This window comes from Scatophagus argus, chromosome 20 (assembly GCF_020382885.2).
Source record: "Scatophagus argus isolate fScaArg1 chromosome 20, fScaArg1.pri, whole genome shotgun sequence".
Lineage (NCBI taxonomy): Eukaryota > Metazoa > Chordata > Actinopteri > Scatophagidae > Scatophagus > Scatophagus argus.
In genome coordinates this window covers 11544220-11560602 of record NC_058512.1, presented here as the reverse complement: position 1 = coordinate 11560602, position 16383 = coordinate 11544220, and the positions used below count along the sequence as shown (strand labels likewise).

The following is a 16383-nucleotide window of genomic DNA, read 5'->3' as shown; positions in this document are numbered from 1 at the left end:
ATTTATATAATTGCTTTGTCATGTATGTGTTCATTTGATCCTTAATTGCATATCCTCCCTAGGTGTCAGGGACTCAGTGTCCCATACAACTCGACCAGGCAACCCCTCCCAGACAGCTGAACCTCCGGTCCTGCTGGACCTTCCTGAAAACAGATCCACTCTTCTGTAAGTAGAAGATCTGGTGTCCTTTTTGTGCAACATGAAAGGAGTCAACTGTTCTGGTTGTCAAACCCACTTAAGCCTCTTCAGGAATAGTGCCCCATTCTTTCTCTCTCTCTCTCTCTCTCTTTTTTTCATATTGCTCCTTTCTTTGACCCCCTGAACACTCACATAGTTGGGGTTTGTTCTTTTCCAAACTACCTCAAGTCCCTTTTCTCTCTGTCCACTGCCTTGGTGAAGATGGAGCAGCAGAGACTGTAATAAATGTCCACTTCAGATGAACACCTAAAGGCATTTGAAAGTAAAAACACCCACTATCAGCTTCTAAATACTGCAGTGTGAAGCTTCTAGGACTCCCAACCTTTTTTATGTTACATTTTTAGTTTTATGTTATACCCCACAGCCCTGCCAGTTAATCTCAAGGACTCATGGACACAACCTGTTCTCTTCCAACTGCATACTGTTTAACTATTAATGACATAAAGGTGGATTTATGTGGATGTTAATAATCTCTCTTTTTCAGACAAAATGAAAACAAATCTGTGAAGTGACATTTTTCAGAAGCTATACGTTTCAGGCATCTCTTAAATAACGTTTAGCTACTTTAACTATTAACTATTTAACGATTTAAAATGTTTATTCATCAGTTATAGCTAACTACTCCAACTTATTTTCATTATTTCAAGCTAGCAGTTTATTCATTAATTCTTGCTGTCTGAGTCAACTGCTACTTTTCACTATTTCGGTTGTTTATCTATTATATTTAGCTATTTTAATCAATCATTTACTTTTAACTTTCTACCATTTCAGATGTTTTCAAATTGCTATTAATTATTTTAGATGTCTATTTCAACCACATTTCAATCATCCATTTAGTCTATAGTTGAAATATGAAAGCAGATGCAAACTGTGCCAGGCTACCTGCCTGAATGACCTCAGTCAACCTTAATTTTCCCTGCACAGTCAGAACTACATAATGAAAGTGAGGTTTAAATGGAGCCAGCCTCCACTCTGATGATGTCATTATACCAAATCAAAATTTACTTCATAATGATACGATAATGCAAAAAACTTATTGCCTGTTTTCACCATGCAAATATGAATGTAATTTACTTACTATCGTTACATGTAGTTTACTACTCCTCAGTATCTCTTGATTGAAAAGGGTGACCTCATTATCATATCATTATTATATCATTAGTAGTCTCTCACCACCCTCATTACTTATTTTTCACTTCCTCCTTCACAAGAGGTCATGATGTGTGGAAAAGCTGGATTATGTTTAACAAGGTCACAAATACTGACCACTAGGCAGAGGTGTTGTGTTAATAGAGCTCTGAATAGAGATCTTTGTTGATAATACAAGGGTGGCCTCCCACTCACAGTGGCAGCCCTGTGGTGCTAATGGCTTCACCATTGGCAGGCTGACCACGTCAGTGCTTTAAATCACTTATTAGCCTTGGGGATAAATGATACCATTTTGTCTAATGTTTAGCCTATTTAAATGAAGGAAATACATGCACATACATGCACAGAGTCAGAGTCTCTCAGTAGGATGGTGTAATTATCCCATTTTCTTTTTCTTTTTTTAGATGGAATTAAGTGGTATAGTTTCTTTTTTCCCATAAACTGCATACCTTACAAAACTTGCATTTGTTTATGTTTTATGTAAAAATTAGGTAGATGACGTGCAGAGACCCAAACATTCAATGTTCAGAATATGAATTTGAATTCAGTGCCTTTCTTGGTTTTTGAATAAATAAAACTTTCCTTTCCTTCCTTCCACTTTCATTCTCCTCTCCTCAACTTTGCTTTCCTACGTCCTCCAACAATCCTCTATCAGGTTGGCACGAGATGCCCCAGACAGATGCACCAGTCACTTTGATGCTGTGGCCCAAATACGAGGGGAGGCGTTCTTTTTCAAAGGTATTCAACCTTAAAATGAGAAAGTAAACAAGAGTCAGACAAACAGACAGATAGACAGAGGGTGATGGAGAGAGAGGGAAAAGAGAAAAGGAGGTGAATGGAGAAGAGAATAAGTGAAAGAGTAAGGGACGGGAGCACAGGACAGAGTGGTGGCTCCAGCAATCAATAGAAAGCCAAGTCAAGTGTGGCTCCCAGGGCTCGTATCATAGGCTCACAGACCAACAGACATTTTGTAGTCTAAATAAAATGGTTTCACAGGGCTCAGACTGTTTCACTGTATACTTGCTATCTGCTGAAATTTTTTTCTTGGCTGATTGGCCAGCTTACCTTTTATATTCACAAAGCAAGACAGCTTTCATTCACCTAAACATGTCAGATACAGTTATATTGAAAATGTCGTAAAACATAAAAGCAGACAGTGTGCCTTAGCTAAGATTCCCTTTCATCTTAATTAGTTACACCTCTCATCCTAAGCAGAAACCAACAGAAGAAGAAACCAGACGCTATATTTTCCAATATCTTTTCATTAGGTAGATAAAAATGTAATGATTTTGACATTTTTAAACAAGAATGACTTCATCGCATGGTTGTGAGGATGTGAAGGAAGGTTAGGCCCTTTAATAAGACTGCTGCACACACAGCCAACTGTGTCCTAATGAAGCATGCCTTTTTTTGGTAATAGACTACTACAAGATATTTTGAGGATGTTCAGAACCATAACCACTTCCTCTCTGTCACAGGCAAGTACTTTTGGCGACTAACTCGAGAGAAGCACCTGGTGTCTCTTCGTCCAGCTCAGATCCATCGCTTCTGGAGGGGTCTTCCACCGAATCTGGACAGTGTGGATGCTGTGTATGAGAGGCCTGGGGACCACAAAATAGTCTTTTTCAAAGGTAAATATCTCTCTGTCTTCAAGTGTCTCTTATAGCATTCATTTCGCATTTGTCTTTGTGGATTTAGTTGACTGACTAGGCACATCTTTCCCTTCTTGTTGCTTCTTATCAAGCACATCTGACATGGATATATTTCTAAAAGTTTCTGAAGTAACTGCGTGGGTACATTCCAAATTATAAAGGTCTTATTGCTCTCTTTAATTGTCACCTCTGTGTCCACCTAATTCAGGTCTAAAGTACTGGGTATTTAAAGACAATATTGTGGAGGAGGGTTACCCTCGTCCAATCAGTGACTTTGGCCTACCCTTGGAAGGAGTGGATGCAGCCTTTGTTTGGCTACACAACGACAAAACCTACTTCTTCAAGAACAACCACTACTGGCGTTATGATGACCACCTGAGACGTATGGACCTGGGCTACCCGAAAGACAGCACGCTTTGGAAGGGGCTGCCACAAAACTTGGACGACGCCATGAGGTGGTCTGATGGTGAGGAGACATTGTATCAACCCATTGTTTTGTTTTACTTGTTATTTCAACTGATTTAGGTAAACAAATTCACAAGAAGATTCAGTAAAATAATTGCACAAAAACATTTTCATGTTTATGCTCTGTAGTTACCTTAGTTACTTACACATCCACAGACATCCACAAAACTACTCAAAATAAAGCATAGACTTGTAAAGCCTTACGTTATTAAGGGAACTGTGAAAAGTTAGGGAAAATTATGTCACTCAGGTAATCTTAACTAGGAGTTGGAAACAACAAATTTATATTAAACATACACTTAGCAAACATGGTGTGGCAGTAGTTGGCAGCTTTGCTTTGAAACAATTCTACAATTAGCTTGGCTTATCTGAACATACATTTCTTTTACAACCTAAAACAAAATTTCAGAAGGTTTTATTGAAGCTAATGATTATTTGTCTTATTCTTAACAAATAATACCATCAATGAAGTATTTTTTTTCATGTCCATACAAAAGCTCATATACAAGGTACAAGGTTAATTTATTTATTCTTCCACAACTCATAACACAATGCTACTTGTAGTCACTTTATGCTATTCACAATAGAAAACTTAAATAAATGGGTAAATATATAATGTCAGAAAAATAAACTATTTTTACAGTGCAGCATGGAAAATGAATTCATAGTCAGATGGTATGGCAGTGGTTACTTATGTATAGCTTGCAGAGCCCTTGTGTCCTGGGCCATGCATATTCCGCACCAATTGTTATTTTGTAGATATTTTGGCTGTTGGCGAGTACAATGTATGCGTATCCAGTAACAAATAATCACTGACCCACAGAAAGTGAGCTGTGGTTATAGAAAATGGACTGTACAGCTTTATGTTCTCCTTGAGGGACCTTTTGGATGCAAGATGCTCAAGTTTCCAGGCAACAAACTTTTTAGACTACAGACACTGAGTCAGTCTACCAGAAAGAGGTTGTAAGGCTGGAATCTCAGCTTGCCAACAACAGCCTTGACCTTTACACTGTACACACAGCAGAGAGCCGTGTTGGGTGTTATGAATCCACAAGCCAGTCTCCCCTTATTAATCTACGCTGCCTGTGGGAGCTCAGTGCAGTTGGTCAGATTCTTGGGAGGGCACATTTGAAAAATACTTCAGATGTCATGACAAGATCACTATCACATCTAATCAAGAAGGTCTAACGGAGATTGTTGTTCCCGCATTAACATTTATATTGATCCATCTTCTCATTTGAATCAGTCTTTTCCCGCTCTAGGATAAAATTAAAGTTAGATTGCAGTCTGTGAAAGACCTGAACAACACCAGAGCCAAAGCTATATGAAAAAAAAAAAAAAAGCTGATTTCAGCCATGCATTTTACAGACTGCCCCCTGGTGTACAGCTTCAACACCATCAGTCCTCACACTATCTGCATCAGCATCAGTTACTACCTTGCAGCCATCAACCTCTCCAGCCAATCCTCCCATCACCATCACAGTGAATCTTTAACACACACACACGCACATGCACTGCAGCAGTCACACTGTAAACATGAATGTACCCTGACTGAAATACTTTAATGTGCAACCGGATAATAATTTGAGCTATTCATAAAAGTAACATCTGATTTTGTTTGTTTTGTTGATGTCATTTTACTTTCACACTCAGTGTAGCTTGAATTGCCCTTTACGGGTAAAGGGCAATTCAAGCTAGTAGGTTCACAATTTAAAGCTGCATAAGTCTATATTTTTAAAAGGTGTCGCTCTAAATGACAAGTCAACAGAGGATATTTCCAGACTCTGCAGCTCCCTCAAGTTAATTTTCGGATACCACAGACAGCTGTTTCTAGTGAAAAGCTCTGCAGATCTGCTGCACAAGCTTTTGTGCACCAAACAGTAGAGGGATAAAGTTAGCGACTAAACACAGTGGAGTAAACATGGTGACTAAAAATCTAGATATTTCTTCTGGGGCTTAGCGGAGAGTTGTCAGATCTGTAAACAGGCAACTGTTTGATAGCACAAAATTGATCTTGAAGTTTCCAGTTTGGCTTTGAACATTCAGGTGCAGAATGTTGGTCAAAAACTGATATTATGTTGAAAATGAGGCCCAACGACAGGAAATGATTTAGCAAAAAATCATGTGACGGAAATCTATGCTGTAGATGTTAGTGGTAGTTGTGTCCGAGTATGTCGGTATATGGCTGAACCACATGGTGTTTTTTTTTTTTTTGGCATAATTTGCTGGCTGCGGCCAACATACACGCAACCAATAATAGATCCAGATAACACTGGAAAGGTGTATTCACAGGCACTGTTTTAATCATGCATGTCATGTTATCCTTTGTTTGGATGGAAATGGAACACAGAAAGGATTATGAATAACTACGCAGTCATCATCAGGGTGTTATATGTTCCAAGCATTAACATAGTGCTGCAAAGTGTTGTAAATAGCTTTTTAGTAGCTGTTTTACTTCAACACTTTTCTGCTCAGCATTCTGCCATCAGTTTGGGTATTCGCTCTGCAGCAGCCACACTGGGAATAACAGGTATCTCATCAGCCTCCCAAGTTGTCTCTGCTCATCTCCACTCTCAGCCTGAGTTGTCCGTTAATCTTACATGTGTGAGTACCATCCTCACACAGACTGCAGCCTGCAGCTTTTGAGCTGACTGTGGCTCTCAGTGGCCACAGCCAAGACTTCTCTCTTTTTCTGCTGTCACTAAGTGGTCGCACATGAAAAGCAATTCAGTGTGGCAGCCTGGCCACAGCCTTCTGTTCATATATAATTAAACTGCTTATAGTCTGTGAAATTTCTGAAACACGTCAGGGAAGAAAGTGTCATTGCCAGATGGATGACGTGAGAATTGTTCTCTGGCTATAAATTGGCTCACAGTTTTTATGACACATGGCCAACCACTGACCCAGCAACTGACAGTCATTTGAGAAAAAAAAAAATCATTGGACATCCCTGGTGATCTTTTTTAAAAATCAGTCGACCGAGTATAATATTTGATTACACTCCATAGTTAACTTTGAGTCAGAGGTGAGAGTTCTTGATGCAGAGGAAGCACAAACCTGTGACGAAGTAAACAATGTTAATATTGTTTTGAGTTTGTTAGACACTGTGTGACATATGGAGTTTATTTGCCACACTGTTACAGATCTAGATTTGTGTGTGACACACAGAGTAGTTATTAATATCAGGTCCCAGGGCTATGACACACGTTTTACACGCCTTTGCTGAATGTTTCTAATTAACAAGCTGAGGTGTTGAGAAGGGAGAAGTTTATTTGAAGAAACACTTGTGACATATTTCTAAATATTAATAATGATCAATAACAGGAACATTCACAGGGGCAGAGTTCTGAAGTACTTTTAAGATATAGCTTTTGTAATTTCCTCCATGTGCGAATAATGCTATGAGGCTTTTACAAGTGTCCATCACAGTAAAACAGGATTGTCAACATAATTGGACCCTTCAGGAAAGAATGCCCAAGGTGATATTCACACGCTATAATTTAAATTCACAACTGATGTGCCAATAAAATGCATTAATTGGGTTTATAATATTCTATTAATGTGAATAATAATCTCCCCCTGTCTTTTCAATTTTCTTGGTTGTCTTAATGTGGCCAGTTTTATAGGAGGAGATGGGGTAATGTGATCCTTATAGGTGCACGTCATGACTGAATCTGCCTTGTCAGTAATCTTTCCACACTATGTGCATCTGTGCCTGTAAAACATTCTGGTCTTTTACCTCCTATAAAATGTCTCGTGCGTCAGATAAAACCCATGCATACCTATGTGTGAGAGTGAAACTGTGTGTGCATGTGTGTGTGTGGGCTCACAGCTGGTCCTATATAATTATGTGTGGTATTAGCATGGCATTACCCATTATGAGGAGCAACAGTAAGAAAAACTAATCATCTTGCACAACACTGAAATACCACTAGAGTTGCACCAAATAGTTCTGTTATGAAAGATGCCTCTTGTTTTTCCTTTTAAATGTATTTTGATAGCATACCTGACATGTACATTTCTTCCTAGCCTGCAGCTTTTTTGTTTCAGTGTTTCTCTCACAATTACAGCTTGAAACGTTTCCAAATACGTCCACTGAGATTTAGACTCCCTGGCTAAATAGGTTTGAAACTGAGATCCTGTTTCATGACTTGATTGAATTAATGTATGACATAGGAAAATGAGGAGGATTATAGTATAAGACTGAATGAATCACAAAGTGTGAAATAAATCAGTAAGGCAGCTGTCACACTGTCAGCGGAATTCTTGAAGAATATTTACAGAAAAGAACGTGAGGATTTTTATTGCACTGAGAATAAAATAATTTTAAAAATCCATTCAGGTTCATCTTATGGAGTTAACTGATTTGTGTGAACCTCAGATCCCAGTAGAATGCCAGCATTAGGTCTACTGTTTAAGTCAGATTGCTGTGTTGATCTTGCTGTCAGTCAACATGTCATGTCAATTAATTTCTCTGTTTCTTAACAATAACTGTACAAAATATGGACAGAGCTTTCCTGTTTGAAAAGTGAAACCAATGCAGAAGTACCTTAAACTTGCATTTGCTTTGATAGAAAGCAGGGCATGACTTCATTGGTTTGAAGAAGAAGTCTGACTAGTTACCTCTCCATTGGTCTCAGAAGGTAGTTTCAAGTCCTCTGCAATATAGCATGATGTTCATTTAGAAATTGATGGTCCCATTCAGAGTAAAATGGACAAAAAGCATGGTATGGTTTATGTCATGTGGTTGACAAGTTGCTGCTAGAATGTCCACAGGTTATAAATCAGATCCAATTAGGATAAAGTTGGAACAGTGTGTAGCTCTGGGGCTCACTTCCAAAAAACCAAGATGGCAATGGCCATGATGCCAAACTCAAGGCTTTCAAACAGTGGTCCATAAACCAAAGGCTGATGTTATGGTAGGTTTACACTTGGCACATAAGAAGAAATGTGCTTGGTTTTAACCCAACATGCGTACATCAAAACTTGATTGTTTTCAGTTCTCTTGAATAAGGGAAGAGGATGTAAAAAATTTATAAAATAGTTACCAGTGTTATTAAACTGCTTATGGTGCTTTAATAAACCATTTGCATTCAAAGTGCTGACCCAGATGATCTCAGAGTGAAAGTTATTTTTTATTGCACTGGATTCTTGCATTAATTATTTATTGGTCATGACGGTTTTTATGAACTGAAATTTGCTGTCAGTTATGCCAAAATGATACATCACAGATGTCACTGGTTAGCTGTGCTACTGCTCTGTGATGGACTGTCTTATTTGACACTTTCATAATTATCACAGATGCATTTTGAGATTAAATATTTTGCAGCAAACTTAAATTCCATTACAAATCCAGAATGTAATAAGCTTCAATTTCTTCACATTCAGATGAATGGAAAATGTACAATATTTGACTCTTATAATAACACACGAATAGTGAAATGACAGAAATACAGTTTGGGCCTATGACTGAAAGGATTCAAAAGAGATATGTTGTGATATACATTAATATAAAGTTGGAGGGATAATACATTTTCATGGCTGAACTATTTCAGAGACAATTTCATACATTATGACCATTTTATCTCTGAAAATTACACTTAAAATTTATTATGTGGACTTGGGCCTGACAATTCCTTTGACTGGAGGAGGGTCTTATCTGGAGCTGGTCCCCAGTTAGTGGAGAAAAGTTTCCTGCTGTTCCTAAGTAATTGCAATAGGTCAAAAACTGAGGACATATTACCTTCCCACAGGGATTAGTAATGTTTCCTTTGCTTCTTTTTGGCAGCATTTGCCAAGCAAGCTCCCTTTAAGGAGTGCCGCCACCAGTTGGCTGTGCAGATTAGGCTTTGATAAAGCAATTGTAGGTGTTCAAAACTGGCACAAAAACAACTCATTAGCAGGAGGTATTCAGTCCTTACTTGGGGCCACTCTCATTGAGAGTAAGCGACGTCACCTCTCTCGCCTGCAGCAACTCCCAGCTGAATGTGTGGAAGCTCTTTTCCCTGTCAGGTGTTCAGTGGTTTGTGTTATGTCTGAGCTTCTGCCAGCTTCAGAGGTCCTGCTCCAACCCCTTTGATGTGTGTCTGTATTTGTGTGTGTGTGCCAACTGCAACATAGGGCACAATCCCAACTAAATCCCCAATTCTGTGGAAAGACACATAAAAAATGAATGTATGTATATATGCAAGAGCACACACATTCACATACAGTATAAGCGCACCTTTGGGCAAGGAAACTGGATGCACATCAAAGCTTTTATCTTCCTTTATGCTGCATTCACAAAGAGAGAACAGCGAGAAAGAGGCAGGAGGAGAGGATAGAAAAATGAAGATGTGGTGACAACTCATGGTGACTAGAGAGTGAGAAATTGCAGTTTTAAGAGATGGATAAGAAATATTCTGAAGGGAGGAGAACTGTGATGAGAACAAAACTGTGATGGGAAGCAAAAGTAAGTTATATCAGTATTGTTAGTTATCCAACTACATTTGTCTTTCTCTGTAATCCTATTTTAATCCCTGTCCCACTTTCATCTGCCTTATTGCAAATACTAAGCAAAGTATTTTTTTCTGGTCCATCTCTCCCTCTCTCTCTCTCTCTCTCTCCCCCTCTCTCTCTCTGAAGGCTCGTCCTATTTCTTCAAGGGGAAGGAGTACTGGCGAGTGCCTGGCAGTGACATGGAGGTGGAAGAAGGATACCCGCGCCTCATCGCCAAAGACTGGCTGCTGTGCACTGAGATGCAATCCGATGCTCCAGACGCAGAGCCCAAAAGCACGGAGACGAGAGGCAACGTGCACCATCACCCGGACCACGCGGAGAATGGCTACGAGGTCTGCTCCTGCACCTCTGACAGCGCCTCACCTTTAGGCGCCCGGCCCTGCCCGTCTCCCATGTGGCTGTTGCCACCTCTCTGGACGCTCTCATTGGCCCTCCACTCTGAACTGCTATGATGCCAAAACATGGGACAGAGTTCTCTGGCTGGGTACAAGAAAGAGACTTTTTGGTAGAGGGCCAGTAGACACTCAGTCCAAATACACCCTGGAAGATTTTGTTCATATAAGTTGATATGTTTTTGATATTGTTTTGCTGTTATTTATTTCACATGTCGTTTGACAGTTATCTAAAGCGCCTTGTAGTATGGGTAGTACATACATACATACATTATCATATTATCATACTAAGGTATAGCTAGTAGCCATTAATCCACTGACAATGACAATTCTAGTACCGTGCTTTACAAATGGAGTTACAGAGCCACAAGTTCTATCCCTATAACCCCTCCTTCAAGGATATGTTCACATTAAAAACAATGGTTCAAGCATAAAACAGCATAATACTTTCAAGAACAAAAAGTTAACAGCGATAAGGAATGGCATCATGGGATACAGGCAGGTCAACTGGTAAATCGCATATAGCGATGTAGACTTTGACCATCTGAATGGCATCCTGAGATGTTCAGTAGACAGGTGAGTAGATAAGATAATTTTTACCTTAAAGGAATCGTTTGACATTTTGGGAAATTAAATATCCTCCTTCTCTTTCTTGCTAGGAGCTAGATGAGAAGATCAGTACCACTGTCACGTCGGTGAAAGCTTATTTCGCAAAATGTCCAGCTATTGCTTTAAAGAGTCATATTTTACAACTTGACAAGAAGAGCTGCCTGAAAGACTCCAGCCAAGCCAAAGATTGATATCTGGTATGTAGATACTGTAGTGAGACAGGAGACTGACACCCTGGCATGTATTTCGGCAGACAGGTGAAAAGTACCTTGGGATGTAGCATAGATAGTTAGATTTACAGATGAACGGGCCCATGGGATGTTGACAGGAAGACATATGAATGGCTTGTTTGTGTGTCGGCAGGTAGATGAACGGCAGGGCTGTAAACAGGTAGACGGGCAAACACCATCCAGCATAGTTACACAGCTATTGGGACGTGAGACCAATTACAGACTTCCTGTCATTAATTGGAAAGTTAAAATCCAACAGTTTCTCACTGTCGCTTAACACCATTAGCTTAAATCCCCTACTTGGCCTCCCACGGTCTGTGAGGAACTGTTTGAGGCCATAATGAAGTCATAATTTTAAGCCCTGGTACAGAAGCATTCCCTGCCATTATCAGAGGCAGTATTGGTTTTGTAGTTTGTATTCTTTTTTGTAATAAATAGGGATGAAATGTGATTCCATATTGCTTTGATCAAGTTAGAGTTCATGGAGCCTTTTTCCTCACCACCAGGCAATGTCCATCATCAGTCCAAGCTTGTTCTGGTGACTTGTTGGCAGACCTCACAAGCACCTGGATTTATTCTTGCTGATATATTTACCTACATTTTAAAATAGACAATATATTTGAGTTGAGATGTTCCATGGTTAGTGCGAAACCAAGTGGAATGTGTATATTTGAAGGTGTGTTTTCTAATGTAAAATATTTTTGTAGAAAAATAAAAAGAATCTGAATGACATTATTCTCTAAGTGCAGTCACATTCATTTCAATCAGGACAGATGATTTGGAGTCCTCCTGTGATGCAGGTGTGTGAACTGAGTGAGTCCAGCCTTGAGGACAGATGAAGGTAACATGACAGCTTGCAGAGCCGCAACTGGGAGTTGCTCTCCATCTCTCTGACGTTCTTAAGCCTGTTCTCTCTTGTAATGGTCACTGCTGTTCATCAGGAATGCCAACCACATCATGTCAGTCACAAACCACACACTGACTCGGAGTCTGCCTTATGAAAAGACAAGCCTGGCAGAGGATTATATTTACCCGTACTTTTTCAGGGAAGTACATCAGAGAAGCAATGTTACCTGATCCAAAAATATTCAGCGGCTCAGATACTGCCTAGTTTGAAATCAAAGTGAACTGTGGGTGGCAAACAAATAGGAAACGTCACATACCACAGCAAGCACATGTCAGTCGCAGACTTCAACCTCAGTTCAAAACAGCTATTAAACAGAAGAGGTTACAGATGACCTCTACCAGATTATGACCAACCAAACTCTGTTTTGAGATTAAAAAAGTTTAAAGTTTTAAAAGCATCAACCATCATTTCTGCTGTCGCTGCTTGATGGTATATTATTCTGTTACAGTCCCGTTTCTTATTCCGCACCTCAAGATTACATGCACAAACACAATTGCCTTTTTGTTTTGTTGTAAGATGTTGTTTTCAAGACATTTTTTCTCAAATTCTTAATTTATTATTACATTACTTTAAAATTAACCCATTGTTATTCCCCCTGCGTTTTCCTTTCGTCACGTCTTGCAGGCCAAGGTGTGACACTGTTAAGAGCAGCAAATTTTTCTTCCCTCCTCTTGACACACTTGAGTGGTGTTAATTAACTGGTGTGGCTCAGCGGCCACCAGGAGAACACCTGCTCCCGGGTTCAAATGCAGCACGACAAGTCAAGTTTGTTCAACAAATCCTATTTGAGCTGCTACTTCCAGTGTAACAATTATTTTAATAGAACTGTTAAATTTAAACTTATTGATTTTCTTCATTCACTGTTTTTGGTTAATACATTAGAATCTGCTTTCATCTTGATTGGCACTGTTGTCTGACAGTTGTGTGAAATACAACTGTACAAGTTTGCATCTTTGAAATTAAGACTTCTATCTCCTCACGCCCTGAGCTGTGACTGTTTCCCCCTGGAGGACCCACAGCATCATCAGAACTGATCACATTACAAACACACCCACAAAACATACAGATGGTATATTAGGCATGATGTGTTTTACTTTCATCCTGGCGCTTTTCATAAGAAATGAAAAATCAGCAATAATCATCATCTCATGTGATGAACATCTGTATAGAACTCTCAGTGACACCACTGAATCAGCTCTGATGAGGTCTGGGTTTTAATAAGGGGGTACACAGGAAACTTAAAAAACAGACAAAAAAAAATAAATGCAAATAGTCACAGAGACTGACAGATGCAGAGACATTTAAAAAGCTCTGGCTAACATATGGACATTATTTTTTAATTATAAAAGAATCCAACAGAAAATGAGGAAAAGTTTTTCAAGTGTTCCAACAATGAATTCACAGACTCTGAGTACCACACTAAGTCAAAATGCAATGTCAATAGCCTGTGCAGAACAACTGACCTGGGGAGTTTTTTGTTAAACAGTGTGTATATGTAAGTTTGGGTGTGTGTGTGTGTGTGTGCACACGCACCAAACTATAACTGTTCCCACAGTCACTCCACTGTGAAGAAGATGCTGTCAAGAGCCCAGCTCTGAGCTGATGCATGGCATTGAGGTTGAGGGGAGGGTCTGCAGAAGGAGCTGGTTCAAGCTTGCATGGTGAGCGAATCATTTGACAGACTTGTCAGACTGGCTTCTGGCAGTCCTCTGCTGTCACATTCCTCAAAAGGTCACGCTGAATTCAGCTCTTGCCCACACGAGCCAGGGGACTCAGGAGGGAAGGGTGCACCCTTTTGTTTCTACTGAGTCCGAAGCATCACCTCCACTCTTGATGGCTGGTGTGCCAAAGTGACAGTGTTAGATATGGAAAGGTTCACATTTACAGTGCATACATTGATGGAAACAGTCGTGTTTGAAGCCACAATATCCCAAGCATAAATTGAAAAATAGAAGTAAGACTGGCAGAATTTACAGTGTATTATAAACATTCCAGTTTTGTTCTTCAGAAAGTTGTTGGCTTATGCTGAAGACAGGAGCAGAGCAGATACTCTGGATGATGTTAATCTAAAGCACAGAAAATACGAGCAACAGAATTTTAAAAAAGAAAGTTACAGGACAGGTGACGAAAGCACCCAAGATCCCGCTGGACTGTCAGTCTGTTCTTTCAATGGTGGGCAGACAAACGCTTTTTATCAGTGATATGAAATGCATCTGAGCCCCTACAAGGCAAAACAGCAACAAATTTAAATTAGTTGTGTCTCCAGCTCTTAAGACAAACTTCACTGATTTTACACATCCAAGCCTGTCATCTGAAGTCATTTTTGTCTCCAGAGAGCGTACAATCTCCAAGCAAACTGTGGGTGGTTGAGCTGCATTGTGGGTGATGTAGGTTTCAGGATTTGACAAAGAAGGAAAAGAATATGTGGGGAAAGAAAATATCTTCATCTGTTGCTTTGCTTTTTAAAAAGCTGTCTATCATAAATCAGAGTATGTTATAAATCAATGATGATCAAGCAGTTTTGAAAACATTTATTTAGTGTTCCTTCACCAAGCGAATGTAATTTTACTGATTTGTAATGTGAGACCACTGAAATAATTAACAACCAATGGGAGTTAGAGCTACTTGATGCTTTAGAAAAGCTTTATTTTCAGTCTATGAATGCCAAAGTCTCCCCTGAGTCCAAGGCTCCCTCAGTTGTAATAGAGTGTATTGAATTTCCCTCAGCTTCTCAGTTTAATTATCTGGTGTGACCTACTGGCAGGGATCACACACTTGAGTATAGGAATGCAGAGTGCAGACAAAACTATTATGCTGATCAAGTCCTAAAAGTTCATTTCAGTGTGAAGATGGGCTTGAAAAAGCAGTGACCTTCATGGCAAGATTGGTAGCTCCATCTACATGAAAAACTTGGCAATCATACAGCTGTGCCTAGTGGGGAGTCCAGGCCATAGTGTCACTGCACTAGAAAAGAGAAGCGTGGTCTTGAGGCCCACAGTCAAGGAGATAATGTTCCTCTTAATAAATGTGACTTATTTATGGGTATGCAGAATGATTAGAAACAAGGAAATATTGCAATAACAAAATTTATGTGCAAAAAGAAAAAGACATTTATTCATTCTTTCACAAACTTAGTCCTCACATGTAAAATGATATTATACTGGTGGGATATCTAAGTTTGAATCTGATCCAAATCTTTCCCCTTATTATCCTTGTGATTATTTTGCAGATAAACTTTAAGTAACTCCTGCAACTTTAAAAGAATGAAAAGGGAATAATCCAGCTTCTTTTAAAGAGCTGTGTTTGCCCTCACTAATGCTTTGTCCTCAGAGGGGAGATCAGTCCACAAAATGTCCTCACAAAGCATGTGTACACGCACAATGCATCCTGATATTAATTTATTCCAGAAATAGAACTGACACATCAAAATATATCATATTTAAGATGAATAGAATGTTCTTTTTGGTTTTGTAATGGAAAAATATAACTAAAAAAATCTAATTACCCACATATGCTTACTGTATGTATGCTTACTGTATGTAAGCATATGTGCTTTTCTGCATGCATAGTTATCCTTGAGTGATCAGAAGTACGGTTAAACATGGTTAAAATGCATTACACATTCAGTTTCACATGATAAAACAGTTAATGATGCTGCTTGTGATGATGATGGCACAAGTACCTCTCTGGGTGTGTTTGTGTGTAAGGGAGTATGAGTGGATACATGTTTGTTGGTGTGTGTGACTGTCTTGCTGATGACAGATAGAGAAGTGTTATATGCATTAGCTTTTATATTATGCATTATAATATTCTATTTAAACCATAATTTCCCAAACAGCTTACACAAAGTTTGTATGCTGTGGTATCCCTAACTAGAGTGAGCACCTTTAGGCCTTTGCAGCAACTGTCACCAGCAGAAAGTTAATGTGGGCCATGGAGAACCAATCAATCATTCTGAGGGAACCACAGAGCAGCTAAAATATTCAAAACCAGTGCAAACCCCTGCAGAGTAGACACCTGTGATGGTGGCTGCTGGGCCGCTTACAGCAAAGTACACCAACTGTCCTGTGTATAGTCCAACTTTTCACCACACTAAAGAGCAGTAAAAACAGACTTAGCATGTTTTATGTGCACAAACACATCGCAGTATCAGCCTAACTGCAGCCTATTGGCAGAGGTGCATCATTATGCAGACCTGCACAGCACTCTGCCTGTATCCTGATATTTGGCTCAGGAGAACCAGTATGACTAATTCATGATAGCATGCACCAGTGCTGCTGGAC

The 16383-nt window shown here is 39.5% G+C and overlaps 1 protein-coding gene across 2 annotated transcripts in view; it reads left to right on the top strand.

Moving 5' to 3' along the window:
* The window catches only part of mmp17a (matrix metallopeptidase 17a), a 70544-nt gene extending 58630 nt beyond the window's left edge, over nt 1–11914 (top strand). Inside the window, exons 6-11 of one of the 2 annotated variants that reach the window (XR_006841907.1) lie at nt 63–165; nt 2003–2085; nt 2826–2978; nt 3208–3465; nt 10089–10930; nt 11014–11914. Coding sequence is in view for 1 of the 2 variants with exons in the window: in XM_046375850.1 (XP_046231806.1) it covers nt 63–165; nt 2003–2085; nt 2826–2978; nt 3208–3465; nt 10089–10414 (923 nt within the window). In the remaining variant the exon portion in view is untranslated. Of the gene's footprint in view, nt 1–62; nt 166–2002; nt 2086–2825; nt 2979–3207; nt 3466–10088 lie in introns of both variants that reach the window. The other variant, XM_046375850.1, reaches the window with a different exon arrangement.
* The last annotated feature ends 4469 nt before the right edge of the window (nt 11915–16383 follow it).